The sequence below is a fragment of the Amphiprion ocellaris genome, chromosome 12 (genome assembly GCF_022539595.1).
Source record: "Amphiprion ocellaris isolate individual 3 ecotype Okinawa chromosome 12, ASM2253959v1, whole genome shotgun sequence".
Taxonomy (NCBI): domain Eukaryota; kingdom Metazoa; phylum Chordata; class Actinopteri; family Pomacentridae; genus Amphiprion; species Amphiprion ocellaris.
Window position 1 is genome coordinate 21,590,632 of NC_072777.1, and position 14,778 is coordinate 21,605,409.

At 40.1% G+C, this 14,778-nt stretch overlaps 1 protein-coding gene across 2 annotated transcripts in view; it reads left to right on the plus strand.

Moving 5' to 3' along the window:
- The first annotated feature begins 672 nt into the window (after nucleotides 1–672).
- Nucleotides 673–14,778, plus strand: part of cd2ap (CD2-associated protein) — a 77,899-nt gene continuing 63,793 nt past the window's right edge. The window contains exon 1 of one of the 2 annotated variants that reach the window (XM_023278549.3): nucleotides 673–1,092. In XM_023278549.3, coding sequence (XP_023134317.1) covers nucleotides 1,089–1,092 — 4 coding nt within the window. In that variant the 5' untranslated portion in view covers nucleotides 673–1,088. The remainder of the gene's footprint in view (nucleotides 1,093–14,778) is intronic. The other variant, XM_023278550.3, reaches the window with a different exon arrangement.

Sequence of the window (14,778 nt, forward strand, 5' to 3'; positions counted from 1 at the left end):
GCTTAAACTGTGATCACAGGTGTGTTCACTTTTGTTGTTTCTACTTTGGGGCCATTCTTAATAGTGTTTGTTTTTGGTTGTTCCAGAAATACTTCATTGGCTCAAAAATAGAGGCGATCGAGCCTTTGCAGTATCTGATGCATGTAAGAACAGTTTAGACTTCAGAAAAATGTTTAAAAAGCTGGTTAATACCCAACTTGGTTGTTTGATTTAAATAAAGCCTGACAGCCTGACTTCATCTATTATTGTGTAGTAATTTTAATTATTTTAATTTGATCTATTTTGTCGTTTATTGTCACTGTGTTTTATTAGTTTAACTCTACAGCACTTTGGTTCAACTCTTGTGGCTTTTCAGTGTGCTTTTACATAAACTTGACTTCATGTGCTCAACTTACAAATATTGATGCTGGTGATGCATTTTGAAATCCTTTGACGATTTTGCACGTCTGTTGCAGGATCTTCTCTCGGGTATTCATTCTAGTTATTCAGGTGTGAGCAGTAATAGCATTTGCATTGCCATTTATTTTATTAGGGGCTTCCCATGCAGCTCCCGAAGGCCTGATGATTGGTGGTTTAATAAAAAAAAAAAAGCAACCACAAATGGCGCAATGTCTGGGAGGAGCTGGAAGTTTGTTGCAGCAGTTACCCTACTTTGCTGACTGGGACAGTAGCAAACATTCCTTTAAACATTCCTCTCGCGGGACTGTCCTGCCTGAAACATCGCGAAGTTTCCTGCTGTTTAGTATTTTGGTGGCAGCAGCAGCAGGCGTCAAGGCATCCAGGCAGCCGAGCAGCAGAGCAGCGGAGGCAAGTCCAAGAAAGGTGGGGACTCCTGGTTAACTTCCTGCACAATAATCTTGAAGCACCACCAAGACGGAGAGCTGGGGAGGCTGCCGCCGCCGCTGCTGGGGCAAGGACGAATGGATACACGGCTCAGTTGACTTGTTTTCTTCGGCAGTGAATCGACAAAACAAGGGGCGCTTTGCGGTTGTTTAATACTCGCCTACCTGGCTAGTAGCTAGCTAGCAAAGCGGCTGTTGGACGAGAGATTCCCAACGTTCGGTCGCGAGCCGTTGCGAAGGACAGGAATGGGTGAGTTTTCCATGATGTGGCGCTCCTGTTTTCATTTCATTTTTATTTCATTTTGTTCCATTTTCCACTCGACCCACCAAGCAAGTTGAACCTGGGTAAAGCTCTAAAGCCGAATGTCCGTGTCTTAAATCGTGAGCTTTTGCCAGCAGGGAGTTAAAGTTAGCAAGCCAGCATGCTAGACGGTTAGCCTAGCCAGTTAGCTCCTCTAGTTAACTGGATAACGCCACTACCTCCATCCCGTGGATTTGGCAGCATTTCTCGCTAATGTTAACATGAGCTACCACCGAGGTGATGTCAACATGGCCTCTGCAAAACCAATTACTGTGCTAAATCCACTGTAATAGCTCGAAATTCCCAACTCCCTCCCTGTGCTCAAAGTTGGCACTCTGTGCACAGGAATAACACCACAGACGGGAAACTTCTGGCAGTAAAGGTTAACTTCCTTCATTTGGTATTTGATTTAAGGCTGATATAAGGAATCGATTGTTTTAGTGTGCACACTGTGTCTTTGCGGCTTGTGTTGTTTCCATGACAGTGGCAGACTTGCTGCAAGTTCCCCCACCGAAATGCATGTTTCCACCCAAGTGTACAGTGGACTAAATAAGTTTAAAGTCAAAAGCATTAATTTGTCACATGCTTATTCAGTGTGAGCAGTGAAATGCAAAGTTCAATAACAGCAATGTATGACAAAACCATTCCTCATAAGTAGAGGAAATATAAATACTCAAGTAATGAGGAGTAAAGAGATGTGGAGCTGATTTTGAAGGCGATGGAGTCAGACCTCTGCAAGCATCATAGCTATGGCCAAAGTTAAAAACTTTACAGCTCCAATCAAAGATGGTTGTCATCTTCAATGAAGGGCTTTGCAAAGAAGAGCAGATAATCACTTGTTGTTTCTTGACAATCAGTGTAGCTGATTTGATGGTCATACTGCCTTGCTGTCAGCACATAGAGGAAACACTCCATTCTTTGTATATGTATGACAAAACTTCTGTACTGTATCATGAAACCTGCATACTGCTTCTGGGTTGATGTGCAGACTGTGGTTTGTGTGGTTGAGTGCAGCAGGACTTGTTCAAGACGTTTGCTATGTTGTAAAACAGGTTTAAGTTCAGCCTTGCTAAGCGTTCAGCTGTTGCAGATTGTGCTTTAGGCATTCTAAGTCTCAGAAATGCATGCAAACAAAACTGCTTTGCTTGAACCAAACTGCTAGAATCTTGTGTGTCTCATGAAGCTGAATTAAATTAAATTATGAAGAGAATGTACAGAACAGAAGATTGTCACACAACAATCTGGAGAGTCGTTATAAATGTAAACCCAGCTAAAAGAAACCACTCCACAGGAAGAACCCACCAACACTGTCTTCTGAACTACTGTTCATTTATAGTGGATTAGGTTCACATGGTTGATAATACATTGTACGTAGCTATGGTATGCCTTTCATCAGGTAGCTCATTGCTCAGGATATCTCAGCTGTGTTTGAACATGTCCAAGCTGTGTGTGTGAGCCCCTCAACATTCAGCATTTGCTTTCCCTTAACTCAGCTCAGGCTACATGCAACCAGCCACTGGTTGATTGACTAACTTCCACAAATTGGATTTTGTATGTATTTTGTATTGCATGGTTGGAAAGGGTGGTCCTAGGTGTGGTCCACACCTCTCTGCCAGCAGCCGTTCTTTAATGTTGTGTTTTTGGTGCATTTTTTGCCTTTATTTTGCCATAAAGCAGCTGAACCAGTGCAATAAATCCCAGTGCAATAACTCTTGAACCTGTACATTTAGCATGGGCAGTGCAGTTTTGGGTGGGTTTGTGCAATATTTATTTATAGGTTGTTTATCTATTTATTTTCATACATATATAATATATATTTTGCATAGTATATTTTTTTATTTATATATTTTATCTTTACCTGTTATCGTTTTTTCCCATGAAGGAGATGCACTCAAAATATCGTTGTACGTATGTCCAGTGACAATAAAGGCATTTGATTCGATTTTTGATAGTAGATAATATAAGGAAATGAGTGGAAAAGAAGAGCTGAGAAGGCAAGAAATGAAGGTCTCCAGATAGGCATGAGCTAAACAAGGCGAATTGTAATTACATTGACAACTGGGCCACCAGGATACTGCAGTTGCTTTTCTATTTAGCTTGCTGTCTTCACTGTAAGAGTCCACTGAACCACTGAAACAAAGGCTGGACTTGTGCCACAATGTGTGATTGAATATTAACCTCAACCTCACCTGGTTTCAGCCATTATTTACCAACCTGTGGTTAGTGTTGATTTCCCACCCTGGTGTAAAAGTAACTATTGAAGGTCAGTTTATCAAGCCTGGTTTGTCTGGTGAGTAAAGTGTAATTATTTTCAACAATATGCCAAAAAAGGATATGGTTATTAAGCATTATAGGTATCTGCAGTTATAGTTTTGTTGTTTTTTGGTTGTTTTATTGTGTAATTTTCCACATTTATGGGAAAAAGATTTAATATCACATAACTAAACTAATAAATAAGAGGTCATGGATACTGGCTTGTACACCGCAGCAACTTGAAAACATCTTTTTTTCTTGTTCCCCCAATGTGAAACAGACAGAACTTGTCACCACAGTTATCTTACCCTCTTTCTTTCAACTGTGTAAAATACCAGAGTAGATTATAACAATTTGAAAACCTAGAAAAAAACTCTGGCGTGGTCATGAGGTAATGCGGAACACATTAGCCAGACTTTTCACCACATCTTTGCACTTTTACACCCACTTCACTCGAACTTCCTTGTCAGTCGCAAACACATTAAGCCTACAACAATCATTGCTGTACACAAGAGTTAGAGTGGTAATTTTTCCAGGCCAGTGTATCTGCTGATACTGTCTTGAAGCAGTGATGTTAATATTAATGTACTTATGAACTGATAAATAATAAGCACAGCTGCACAGACATGCTACAAACACTCCTGCAGTTTGTCTGTCAGAGTGAGCTGTAAAGTTGATATATTTATGATTCTTAAAAAAAAAATCATATCAGCCAGTGTGTCTGTTTAATTTTTCTTTGACTCCCAAATATCAATATCAGTGTTGGCCTGCATAGTTAGGGGTAAATTATTGATTATTTGATGGATTTTCTTTGACTGTTATTGTCACTTTTAAACTTACCATCTCTAACTAAATATTGCTGCGGCTACATTCAGTATCTCTGACCTGTATGGGCCAGTCTAACTGCTGACCCCATGATATAACCTAGAAATAAAGTATTCTAAGACATCTCTAGCATGGCAAATTTAAAAAAAAATTAGTAGATGCATTTATTTTACGTTGTCAGTTTCTGGCATTACAGCTTCACTCAGGAAAGCTAACTTAATAAAATTATGAGTGGCACAGTGGTATGTCTTATTCTGTGCAAGAGTAGGCGTCATGTAAATGAAATAGCCTGAGAAGACTCTGAATATCCTGACTTTTGGACACCCTAACAGATGGCTTTTAGACTTTAAATGTCCGCTTCCAACTAAGGCTGAACATTTAATTGGTCTCATATTGGACCTGAAACTATGCAATGGTTGCAATTTAGGAAGTGCATTATGCCATGTATCTGATCCAGGATTTGGACTGTTCAGCTGTCAAATTCATGCTTTGTCGTGTTTCTGATGGTGTCTATAAGTAATGCCTTACACATTTAAAATATATTACACTGTAGATATTAAACTGAAGCTTGCCGTATAGTAGGGCTGGGCGATAAATCGATTTTATGGATTAATTCGACTTTGTACTTCATGTCGATTTGTTTTAATGAAAATCGATTTTTCATCAACATCCGCCACCAACGCCTTCCCGCTGGGCTCCTGTAGTTCAGAGTGCACGCCCCCTTCCCCCCCCGCGCTTGATACACAAACAACATGGCGGCGAGCGGTGCAGATCTAAAGGCTCGGGTCCACTAGATGCAATTTTCCCGCACGGCAACGCACCACATCTGAAAATCACACAGACGGTGGGTGGTCACTAGCGGACCACAACATGGTCACATGACAGCACTGAGCAACAGCAGGCCGCTACGTGGTCACGTGACCGAGCTTTCAGCTGGACAGTCCGGCAGATGTGTAGGATAAACACAGCGGCTTGGCCGCAAATTTTCCCTTTTATTTCAAGAACACGTCACCGAAAAGTATTTCTGAAAGCATTTGAGGTGCGAAATAGTCTGTGCAGCAGCTGAATCTGTCCTCGTTTTAGGTCACCGACGCATAGTTTAGAAGTTTGTGGACAGTTTCATGATGCGTGGAATCTCCACATGCCGCATCCAATTTAAATAAAGTAGAAGTCAGTCTACTTTATGCAAATGAGCTGCAGCCCTCTCCAGGTAAACACACCGGATCGCATCGGGAAACGCACCGCAACTGGACCAGCATGCCACATGCGGGGCATTTCCAGCTGCAATCCGGTGTGTTTACCTGGAGAGGGCTGCAGCTCATTTGCATAAAGTAGACTGGGCTTCAGCATGCAAAGATTAGGTAGGGGGTTAAAAAACAAAAATCGGATAAATCGTAAATTGGGATTTTTTGTGAAAAAAATCAGAGATTTTTTTTGAGGCCATATCGCTCAGCCCTACCGTATAGGTCAGCAAAATCACACTTTATATTTTTCCCAGATTGTTCAGCCATGCATCCAATCTAGAGTTTGGAATTTTGGTAGAGCTACAGTTTGTGTACACTTGAGTTACGCCATAAAGCAACTTGCCCTGTAGCTTGTTTATTTAGTCTTAGTGTCCTCCATCCGCTGTCTGATCAGTTAGTATCGGCTGCTATTGCAACAGTGGTATGCAGCCACACCGATCTCCTCTCCATGTCGGACTTTCATGATATTTTTGGTCTTTCACATTTGACCACTGTTGTTTGCTCACTGGCCACGGCTCTTTTGTTTGCTCACCAAGCTATTGGTTATGTAATTTGCGAAGTTGGACAGGTTTACAAACGTAAATAATGGTGATAGACACTGTTGAATGCTTGTTTGATTGTCTACTTGCCCAAGCTTAGCTTCCAGGTGTGTAATGTGTGGCAGGGCGTTGGTAGGAAAAAGTACACATATGCTGAGCTATTATCTACACACTGTGCTGTGGGTACATAAAGGTGAACAGGAGAGTTTCATTTAGAAAAGCAATAACCTTCTCTTTCTCCTGCGCACTGGATTTCTCTTGGTAGCACTTTGCCCTTCATATCAACGACCTCTCAGATCAGTGGGAAGGAATGCAGTTATGAGTTTCCTCTTTACTGATTGTGTGTGATGACTGGAAGAAGCACGGAGAGCAGATTTTAGACAGTCTGCCTGGCAGTCAGCTCGCTTGCGTGGCCTTGTGTACCCCCCTCCTTTCCCCCGTTTCCTTCCTTTCCGCCCTCTCGCTTTTTCCCTGTAACATCCTCCTGTCTGTCATTGGCTTGTATAATATCTACATTGTACAAAGTCTTTACCTGGAAGCATTGTACAAACAAAAACTTGGAAGTTCTTCTCCCATCTGCTGAACCAAAGACCTGGCACACAAGCAGGAAGCTTGATGGAAATATGCTGTGCCTTGCTTGTAGGAGTTTGATTGCCATATTTTAAAGCAAAGTGATGATAGGAATTAATAACCTTAACAAAATAGGGTTTGATAATATGTGGGGTCAGACTGAAACTGTCAACTTGAATACACTTGTTTTACTGTGTGAGTTGAGTAAGTGAGGGGAGGGGAAAGGAAGATACATAGTTTCTGATATGAAGAGCACAACTCGAAGCAAGGCTGGACATGATGGAGGTATGCCGAAGACACAATGTACACACAAGTAGACATTCAGAACTGCACACAGACCATAATAATCCTGTTTGTGTGTTTCAGTAAATTTAGTCCCCAATTTAAGGACCAAAACATTTTCAAAATCATTGTAGTTTTTTTTTCACATGTATAAAACAAGACATTGTTCGAAAAGGTTTGGTGCAGATGCAGGTCTGTAGAAACGGCCAATTTCCCACCCAAAAAGAACACAAAAAAGTGTTCTTTAGTGTAGTACCTCAGGTGTTTGAACAGCGTTTCATAGTGGAGGTGTCTCATCTTGCCTGAGGTAAAGGTTTTTTACATTACATTTTACAAATTATTTTGCTAGAGCTGGCCGATTATGGTCAACAGGATTAATTGTTCACGTTTAATGCTATTTGTGCCATAATATTCATCGACAATAAAATTTAGGTTGTGGGAATTCAGCTAATGAAAACTATTTACAAGCTGGGGAAGTTGTAACAAATAGCCTTGGGCAGTTTCGATTTCTAAATATACTAATAGCTTCTCAGCATTTCATCTGGGTTTAGGGTGGATGAGAGTAAAAAGCAGAAGTTTTTGCCAGACCTTTATGCTATCATAATTAGTAAGAAATTAATAAGTGAGATTTAATTCATTAAATGAGTACAAAATGACCAGACCAGCAATCATTTAGACTTCCAAATAATTTTCTGTTGGTCCCCTGAGAAAAAAAGAAATTGTTTCTTTTTCCCCGTCTATAAAACAGTATTTAAATATGAGATAAAAGTTGTACAGCATACAAGTAGCATATGCAGAAAAAAATGGATCAATTATTCAGCCTAACTGAATTTGTTGTATAATCCATCTAAAAAGTATTGCATCATCCTCTGATTTAGCATATCTTGCAAGTTTTTGCAATCAAAGTGAGTAAATTTCTTTTATCTGCTTTCAGTAAGTAATGTTGCAAAGAGACTGTATACCTTGCTGTGCTAAATATTCCTTGTAGTTAGCCAAAGTGGAATGGCTCCTTTTAACTTCTCTCCCTTTCTCACCCATGTCTCAGCTGCAACAAATATGTCAGGAATCCTCAACCACCACTCCCAAAAACCTACCTCACCTTGAGTGTGTCTCTTTTTGTCCCGACTTTACAGCATCATGTCGTACTTTTCTCTTTGCACCCACATCAGAGACAGTTAGCTTTTTATTTGCTGTTTGTGGATTAAAAACCTGTCGAACATTCAGGGCAATCTGTCAGAAAGTAACCTGGCAGTGTGGTTTGTGTCCACTTTGAGATATGGTTAAATTTATAAAGACATTGCCGGTAGATCGTAAGAGACAGACAAATTTTTTTTATCTGTGTATCATTCAGTCAAATAAAGGGATTAAGTCCCTCGTAAATGGAAATGTTGTGGTCAGTGTCTGCAACAAGGAAGAAGAAGAAGCTGTCCCCGAGAGAGAAAATTGTCTATTACTCATATCTGTGTAATTTGTCAATTCTGTTTAGAAGCAGTGAGTCAAAGGCAGCTGGACCTGCTGTTTTGTCTCCGAAATGTTTTCCTCACTTTTACAATGAGGTTCACAAACCCTTTTGCTCAGTGCTCAAAACTAAGTTGCACATAAAACAGAATTATAGCATGTATCAAATTTCCAACTGGCCTGTTATGAGAAACCGTGCATTAATCGTGTGGCATTGGGAAGCAAATAAAAAAGAAAGATTAGAAAAAGTAGCAATGCTTCTGCTATGTTGTCAAGATAGGCTATATTTGACATCTTGCATAGTGCTGCTTTTAGGCGCTGTCACACTCGCACCCGTTTACACCCGGTTTTCACACGCTTTCTGCATCTGTGCATGATGGCTGGGTGCTGACTTTGCAATTATCTATGATATTAAAGTGAGTTCTTGTTTTCTCACTTGTACCACACAGCTAAAATTACTGCTACTTCCTGTAGCTTTTGATTGGATTTCTTGAGTTAAATCTGGGGTGAGATATCGTCTCAACTTCTGGGACTGTTATTTTTTACCTCAGAAAATAGATGCACTGTACAGATTACATTTGCTGTCATGTGCCATGTGCAGTTAAATTGTTGTGTGAGTGCTCTTGTTATGTCTTCAGTATTGTAAAGAAAATGCTACAGATGAACACTGCTGCTATCAATTTCTGCTACCACACCAGGAAGTGCTGCAGGACAGCCATTGTCCTCTCTTCTTTTGGTTGTATTTCACCCTCCTCAAGTACAGGCTTTTGACTCTTGCTGTAGTCTCATCATCTGCTTGACAGCACATCACTTAGTTGATGCGCTTTTGGCTATAGCTCTTAGCTTTTTGAGCTATTTTTGCATTCCTAGCAGGACAAAAGAAGGATTCTAGCAGTGGGGTTAGGGTGGCTGCTGCCTGACACAGTGTTACTGTCTTTAAATGCGTGGTAGATGTTTTATTATTCAATGATGTATGTTCTGATTAGTTTGGAATTCAAGGAAAATGTGGCATAATTAATTCTACATCATTGAGTCTCCATGAATGTTGTGTGTGTGACACCAGAAATGGAAGTATGAGCATCATGTTGCACTGATGCGTAATCTGATGTCATTTGACCGCGAATCACTATAAGACCTGCTGACCTACATCAATACAAAGGTAGCAAAAGAGACACATACAGGCCAGTCAGTGTCTTGCTTTAGTGTGAAAAAACTGTTGGCTTCTTAAAAACTCATGTGGTCCATTACCAGCTAGCAGTGAGTGTAAGCTGAATGCACACTTAAAAGCACATGCACTGCTCATATTTTGTCTAGCAAAGCTTATGATAAGCCAGGATGAATATCACTGTTCAGGCACAGTAGCTGATCCTGGGCCTGTGGCCAGGAATAGATGAACAAAGTAATTCTCCAGTCTCAGGCAAAAACTCAAGGGTAAACCCTGAGTGAAGGCCCTTACACAATCTGACCTTGAATAGTCCAGGTTCCTTCATTGTTAGAAGCCTTTTCTTCACTTTCATTTCTCAAGAAAAGTCTGTTTTGCCCTTTGGGCCACTTCATAATTCAAAAGAACTATTTAGGCTGGAATCCTGCTGCTGTCTGACTGCAGTGAGTTGACAGGAAGTTTTCTCCTGCCACACACAAACCACTTGTATACTGACTGCTTTTGGCCATGTTTAATGTATTTAGAAAGGCATTTCCTCTGAGGAACAAACCAAAAAGACTTTGTCCACATGGCCCACAGCTGGTATTTCACAGGCCAACACCTATCACTCACTGCACTCATTCAGATGCAGTGGCCAGACTCTGTGGTTAAAAATGTCCAACTACTACAGAACTGGCTGTCAGAGTTCAAGTCATGGCCTGCCTTTGTACAAATACATAGAAGAGCTACTGACAATCTCCAAAAAAGCACCTTAAGCAAATCTTTTACTTGAGTCTACTTTGCAGGTAGACTTGTATGCCTGTACGGTACAGTTAGTATAAAGAATTTCACTTTTTCTCCTCTATGAAAGAGATTCTACTCTGGTTATACTATTTGTTTGCCTGAAAGATGGTGTGTTAACACAAGACTGCAAGTCATATAGGCAATTTTTCACATATGTAGGTCTAAAGGCCTCTACACACTGTGCTATTTTAACAATCTTATAAGTTCACAGCTTGCTATACTGTACGACATGAATCTAATAATCTTTGGCCACGACGTGAAGTTTGCTGTGTGCAGACTGTCGAATAAAAACACAAGCTGAATTGCAGCTTACCATGTACACGAGTTGACGTGAATGCGCAATAAGCGTGTGCCGTCCATCCATGAAAACCAGACAACCGAAGCATAAACGGAGTACCTACATTAACAGGGAACCTAGCAAAACATGAACGGATTTAATTTTTATGTATTTAATAACATAAACTAAGTGCTGTGGCAGCAGCAGTCACACTGTGAGACGATCCCCCCAATTTTCTGACACTGTTAGAATTTTATCGCAGCTTGTCTTTGGTCGCAAGACCATGACAAGCTGTGGTCTTTGCACCTGTCTCACTGTGCGACGTAGGACTACCGATTTAGAGCCATGACAACAAAGATATAAATTACGGGCAGAACATTTTACTGTTTAACAATACTTTGGCCTTAACTTTACAACAGAGAGGAATTTTCTAGGACAAAAACATGCACCAAAGCATTCAACCTCTGGGAAATTGTATAACCTTAAAAAAAGAGTCAATCTATAAATGAGTTCTGAAATGCATCTTGTCTTGTACTTCTTGTTGCTGCAAGTTTGAGTGGGTTATAGTACAGGTGAAGTTACTGGCAAAATATTATGCATCCCTCTGATGCCCTTTAACGTTAAATTACATTTTCTCTACTGCATTATTTCTTTGCCATGAAGTCATGACTCATATGAACCAAAATTAAAACCAGATACCTTTCTCAGATGTCAAAACATGTCATCTTTGACAGAGTTGCGTTTTAAATATATAATGGTCACAAATAGTCTGACGCTAATGTTACTCCGAAACAACACACACAGTAGGTTGCTGTTACAGCCTGCCACGTTATAGTATTTTCTGACAAAGTAAAACTAAGAGTGACTTGACATCATGACGGTAGCTGAAGGCAGACAGTAATGTTAATCATTTTAACTTTCTGAGCCTGCACTGAATAAACCCCCTCCCCTCTGCATTCACATTCCTCCTCCTTAGAAACACCTCAACACACAGATGACGGAGTGATGAACAGTCGTACTGTACTCTTAAATACTTCGCACACTTACGTTATTTATGCAGTTACTTACTAGCTTTTAAGCTGTTGGCTAAAGCTATGCTAGGTTGGCATAACTACAGTGATGTTATTGCTAGCATAAACAGACAGGGAGTAACTTAGGCTAGGTTAGCACAACTTTAGCAATGCAGCGTGAATGAAAAGCATGTGACCGACGGAACGAAGCATGTGTCACTCGTCATGACATATGGCAAAGAGAGTTAAACTGAAACAGGAGACATATTGAGTCATTGTTAACTTCACACTGACGGTATAAACTTACCTGTCGGCAAACTCCGCTTAGCCCACTCCTGTAGTGTTGCCTGGCTGTAGCTTAATCCTGTATGTTACTGAGAAGACAGCGGTGAGGAATGAGGATTGAATGGAGCCAGATTTCCATGTATTGGACAAAGGACAAGGACATCATTCTACATGACTCTGACACTTAACAGCGTTTACTCTGTTATGAAAAATTAAGAATTTATTGGCGTTTAATCGGCAAAACTCCAGCCGATGATGATTATTTTGAAAAGGGCCACAATTGGCCGATTTAATCGGCCGGATGATAAATCGATTGGGCCATAGTAACATTTCCTTTGTGTGATTTTTTTGGAACTCAACTCACAATACCACATACGTTAAAGTTAAAATGCTAAAAACATTTCCTAGTTTGCTCCACTGAAGACCACAAAAACTGTAACTGAAGTAACATTTTATCTGGCATCATAAAGAGAAGTTTAGTGGTATAAAATCCAAAATGTAATGTATAAGTAAGTGTACAGCAGTGTGCTCACAAGTGATTTAAGTCACACGGACTTGACAGACCGGCATTCCTCAGGCAGGATGTGTTTGTGTGGTCGCAGAGGTGCTGTAATCTGTGTGGTTGCAGAAAGTCCCTCTGCTCCACATCCAGTCATGTGGAAGATGAGGACTGCCTTGTGCGTTGCATTAACTCAGCAGAGTGTGATTCAGTCTGTTGGTGTTGCCTCCCGTTTTGTTTACTGCAGTGGACCATATCTCTTCCTGTGGTTAAATGGACAGATAGCCTCAAATTGGAGTCTGGGGGCTCGGCTAAGCTGTGTTTGTGGATTGCTCGACTTGTGCTGTGTTTGTTTTTCTTTGCTTTGTGTATTGAGACTGTTAGTGTAATGGTTGAGCAAACTAGTTTATATGTGTATATATAGTTTCATCTAAAGTTGCTCTGCAGTCCTGGTAGACCAATCAGGTTGCAGAGAAAGGTCATGATAATAAGAAATCACTGTCAAGTCAGAGTTTATGATCTTTTGTTGACTACAGTGGGGCTTAGATAGTCATTTTAAGCTGCTGCTGCTGCTTTGTGAGTGTAGTAGCTATGAGCTAATGAACATTTAGACTTACGCTTAGATGCCAATGCCAATAAAAGCGCTTAATGGACAAAATGCACCATGGCAAAATAAGTTTTAATTGAAGTTGGACCAGTAACAAAGCATATTAATTAGGACTGTCAAAATGCTGCCGATTGCCATGCTGGGACAACTTACTAGAATTTACTAGAATGCACGGGAAGTTGCTAGAAATCACTTTGGAAGCAGAAATGTCAAGTTATTTGGATAATGTCAGAATGAATCTGGAATTAATTTGATGAATGATTATTTGCTTTGTCAGTTTCAAGCAAAAATGGAAGGAAAATGTGGTTGCAGCTTCTCCAATGCGAGGATTCTTGACTTTTGTCAGTTCCCTCTCATTGTATTTCAAATATCTGTTCGTCAAATTACACCTGGGCGATTCCACCACCTAGAGACACTTTATCAATAGCAATATGAAAATTGTTTGATAGGATGTTTTAGCTAAATGCATCACGTGTAAAATGCTGTGAGTGCACCTAATGCATACTTCTTCTTCATAACAAAAACTCAACACTTGGTTGCCTAAACAAACCCAAATGTGCTCCCTCCCTGGCTCAGAATAATGATTATTCAACCCTAGCACCGCATTAGCCATTTGCAATTAACGTAGTGGGCTAGTTTATCTCCTTAACTGTCTCCGTTGTAATATCTCTGCCTGTACCTGCACTCTCCTCATCAGAAGTGTCTGATTTGAGACCTGTCCATCTCCACCAGCCTTCTCCTGACTCTCCTGTTTTTTTTTTTTTTTTTAACCCCTTCACACCGATCGTCGCAAATTCACATCGTACTGCTTTCATTCAGACTGCAGCCAGGACAGTGTATGTATTGCCCCAATGCTGGTTTGTGCCTATTCAATACATACCTAGGAACCTTTTACACGCACTGGTTTGTTGTAGGACCGGTTGGAGTGGGACCTAAATTATTGCATATCCGTTATTATCATTATATATCTGTTGTATGTGTAAAAGATAAATCTCCACTTAGTTTAGCATCAGCTTGAACGCAAAAACACAAATAAATTTTTTTAAATATAATTGTAAACAAATTCAGACATCAAGGGATTAAATAATTAGCTATAGATTGCTTCATCATCGGAGTTTGATAGCACTAAAATGGATTGTTTATTGTGAGCCAGTAAGGAAGAAAAAGCACTGTTTCAACCTCAAATGACCGTATTGCACTTCCAGCATTGCGATCATATGAAATTTTTACTTGCACACTAAAAGAAAGGGCACATATGCAATCATCTTGGTTGCCATCTGAAACCATGCCCCTTATTTATTTGAATGGAACTGGTCATACAGTGCAATGTGGGTGCCAATGCAAGCCACTCTAGCTACAGTAGTGAAGGGCTGTTCAGTAGGTAAAATCAGCTAAAATATGTGGCAGAATTAATTGTGGCGCTTATCTCAATGATGATTAAGTTAACAATAATTATTTGAAATTTTAAATGAATGTTAAAATTTGTGTACAGTTTGACATTTCTGGATTATTTGTCCTGAGCAGTAAACAGAAATTCACTGACGTTTATTTATCGTGAAATAATGACAACACCTTGCTTTTGGAAATAATCTCATTGTTTTGGGAGAAAAAAATGAAATCTCTTCTTTAGCCCTGACCTATTGTTAAATGTATGAAAAGCTTCACTAAATGAGAATTGCTATTTATAATTACTGGCTCAGATTCTCCTGTTATGCGTTTGCTAGGATAAGAAAATACAATTCCGGGATTTAATTGTCTCACCAGGCATTGAGTCTCATTCATACAGTGTTGTCAGAGGGGAGTGAACAGGAAAACCTCCTTATATTCTGGTTTGGGAGTGT